We start from the raw sequence: 2,617 nt of genomic DNA on the forward strand, positions 1-2,617 counted from the left end.
GAATCCCTGTCGCAGCAGAAATTCACATTGCTCGTGGTAACTTTGTGGGCTATTTGGTCGGCACGACAGAAGGCAATATATGAAGGCATATTCCAGAGCCCACATTCCACACATGCGTTTATAAACATGTACATATCAGATTTGGAAATCATTGACAGTAGCAATACGCGTGCTGTCTAGGGACTGTTATCACATGTGGCGCCTAATGCTAGACCCAAGGCTCCTCCAATGGGCTATGCAAAAATTCATGTTGACGCAGGGGTCAGATTCGAGCGTGGAGGCTCCGCAGCTGCTATTTGTAGGGATGACCAAGGGTTCTATCTTGGAAGCTCTGCACTTGTCATCTTTGGTGTCCGCGATCCTACTGTTTTGGAGGCGATTAGATGTCGGGAGGCCTTAGCATTGGCAGAGGACCTCAACTTGCAACAGTTCATCATTGCCTCGGATGGCAAACAAGTTGTCTCAGACATTTCTAAGGGGGCGAGAGGCCGGTGTGGTGCTATCATTAGCGAAATAAATCTCAATGCTACTATGTTTAATTGTAAGTTTGGTTTCGAGGGTTGTGCCGCAAACTATGAGGCCCATAGACTAGCTAAATTTGCTCTTTCTCAGGATCCGGGACGCCATGTGTGGTTTGGGAATCCCCATGACCCTTCTTGTATCCCACTTCATGTGGATTTTTTCACCCCTCAAAAAAACGTTGATGAAATGATATTTTTCTCATAAAAAAAATGATGAAATGAAATTAGGGTGGTGCTCTCTTTGGTAGACTGAATCGAGGTGTGGAACACTACAGCGTCATTAGCGAGGGCGCGAGCTAGCCCGATCATGGCACGTTAGGCACTCGCTGATCCCTCCACGATCAACGCGCCACGGACGGCATGCCGACAGCCTTGTGCGCGGTGAACCCGCCGTCGACGAGCAGGTTGTGCCCGGTGACGAACTTGGCCTCGTCCGACGCCAGGTACAGCGCCGCCCTCGCCACGTCCTCCGCTTCCAGCACGGCCCCGTCCAGCTCGCTCCAGTCCGTCTCCACCACCCGCCTCAGCGCCGCCTCGTCCATGCCGGGGCACATCTCTGCCATCGACCGCAACGTCAGCGGCGTCGCGAGGGCGTGCGGCGAGATGGCGTTCACCCGCACGCCATTCTGTGTTTTGATTTCCGGTTTGAGCTTTTTTTCGCCCTAGGCCGAGATGGCCGAATTTCGGCCATTTTCAAAAAATTCGGCTGAAATTTGACCAAATTTTGACTGCAATTTGACTTAAATTTGATCGATATTTGCCAAATTTGAGCAATTTCGGCCTAAATATACTTTTCGCCTCAGGCTGAGATGGCCGAAATTCGGCCGAAATCCACTTTTTGCGGCCGAAAATCAAAACACAGACGCCATCCCGCGCCAGAGGTCCCGCGGCCGCGCGCACCGCGGCAATGACGGTGGCCTTAGAGATGGCGTACGCGAGGGCCGGGGCGCCGAAGGTGAGCACGCCCATGACGCTGGCCGTGCAGAGGATGCTGCCGCGGCGGCGCGGTGCCATGACGCGCACGCCGTGCTTGATGCACGCGACCGCCGAACGCGCGTTCACCGCCATCACGCGGTCGAAGTCGGCGAGGTCGAGGGCGCCCACGGCGGTCCGCGTCACGGACCCGGACATGCCAGCGTTGCTGTAGAGGATGTCCAGGTGTCCATGCCGCTCCACGGCATGGTCCACTGCCGCGGCGATCTGCGCCTCATCGGATACGTCGCAACGGAGGTAGGCCACGCCCGGGCCAACCTCCGCGGCAACCGAGCGGCCCAGGTCGTCCTGCACGTCGGCGATGATGACCTTGGCGCCGTTCCTGATGAACTCCATGGCCGTCACCTTGCCAATGCCGCTCGCGGCGCCGGTGATCACCGCCACCTTACCAGCTAACCTGTACCCATATCGGCAGCATATCATGACGCAGAAGATGATAATACACTCGAACAAAATTGTCCGGTGCGCAACAACGGAGAGTACCAGCAGCATTGAGAGACTGGAAAGATGATGTAGACAAACCTTTGAGAGTTCGGAGCCGTGGAGAAGCCATTGACGAAACCTGACGCCGTCAACCCATGAACTCTGCTCGTCTCCCTGAGAACGAGCTGCACGGCTTTGAACATCCTCTGCTCGCTATCTTTCTCTTCGCCAACAGGGTAAGGCAGTGGCGAAGACGATCGAGCTTCGGAACAACTAGGCAGTGGCTGGTAACAGATCTAGCCTTGAGTTCTTGGTCTTTTCGTTTGGGTCTTTGGGAACTGTCGCGTTCCCCTCGCGTGCTTTGGAAAAATCTAACCAGGAATTCCAAATCATAGTCTTTGTCGCCGCGTGTTTATGGATCAGCGCAGCATCTAAGCTCGGGTAGATCACATATTCAGAGCGCTGCTACAGATACGATTACGATTTTTTGTACGACGAACAATACCAGCCATTTACCCACGACAGACTAGGATCCGATTTCCATACTACTGGTAATCCAACGATGATGCTTTACTCAGCGGACGTGATGGAAGGCCCTCTTCATTTGTCGTACGTGTTCGCACACGAACACGTCACCGTGTACCCTCGACGCCGGGGTGATGCACCGCAGCTCACGTCGA

General features: G+C 54.6%; 1 protein-coding gene across 1 annotated transcript; it reads right to left on the reverse strand.

Moving 5' to 3' along the window:
* Nucleotides 1-759: 759 nt before the first annotated feature.
* On the reverse strand, nt 760-2,155 carry LOC119280953 (momilactone A synthase-like). The gene is made up of 3 exons (XM_037561624.1): nt 2,037-2,155; nt 1,386-1,911; nt 760-1,147 (listed from the first exon to the last, which is right to left on the reverse strand). The coding sequence occupies exons 1-3, from the start codon at nt 2,138-2,140 to the stop codon at nt 863-865; spliced, it is 915 nt and encodes a 304-aa protein (XP_037417521.1). The 5' UTR covers nt 2,141-2,155; the 3' UTR covers nt 760-862.
* Between the last annotated feature and the right edge of the window lie 462 nt (nt 2,156-2,617).

This window comes from Triticum dicoccoides, chromosome 3B (genome assembly GCF_002162155.2).
Source record: "Triticum dicoccoides isolate Atlit2015 ecotype Zavitan chromosome 3B, WEW_v2.0, whole genome shotgun sequence".
Classification (NCBI taxonomy): domain Eukaryota; kingdom Viridiplantae; phylum Streptophyta; class Magnoliopsida; order Poales; family Poaceae; genus Triticum; species Triticum dicoccoides.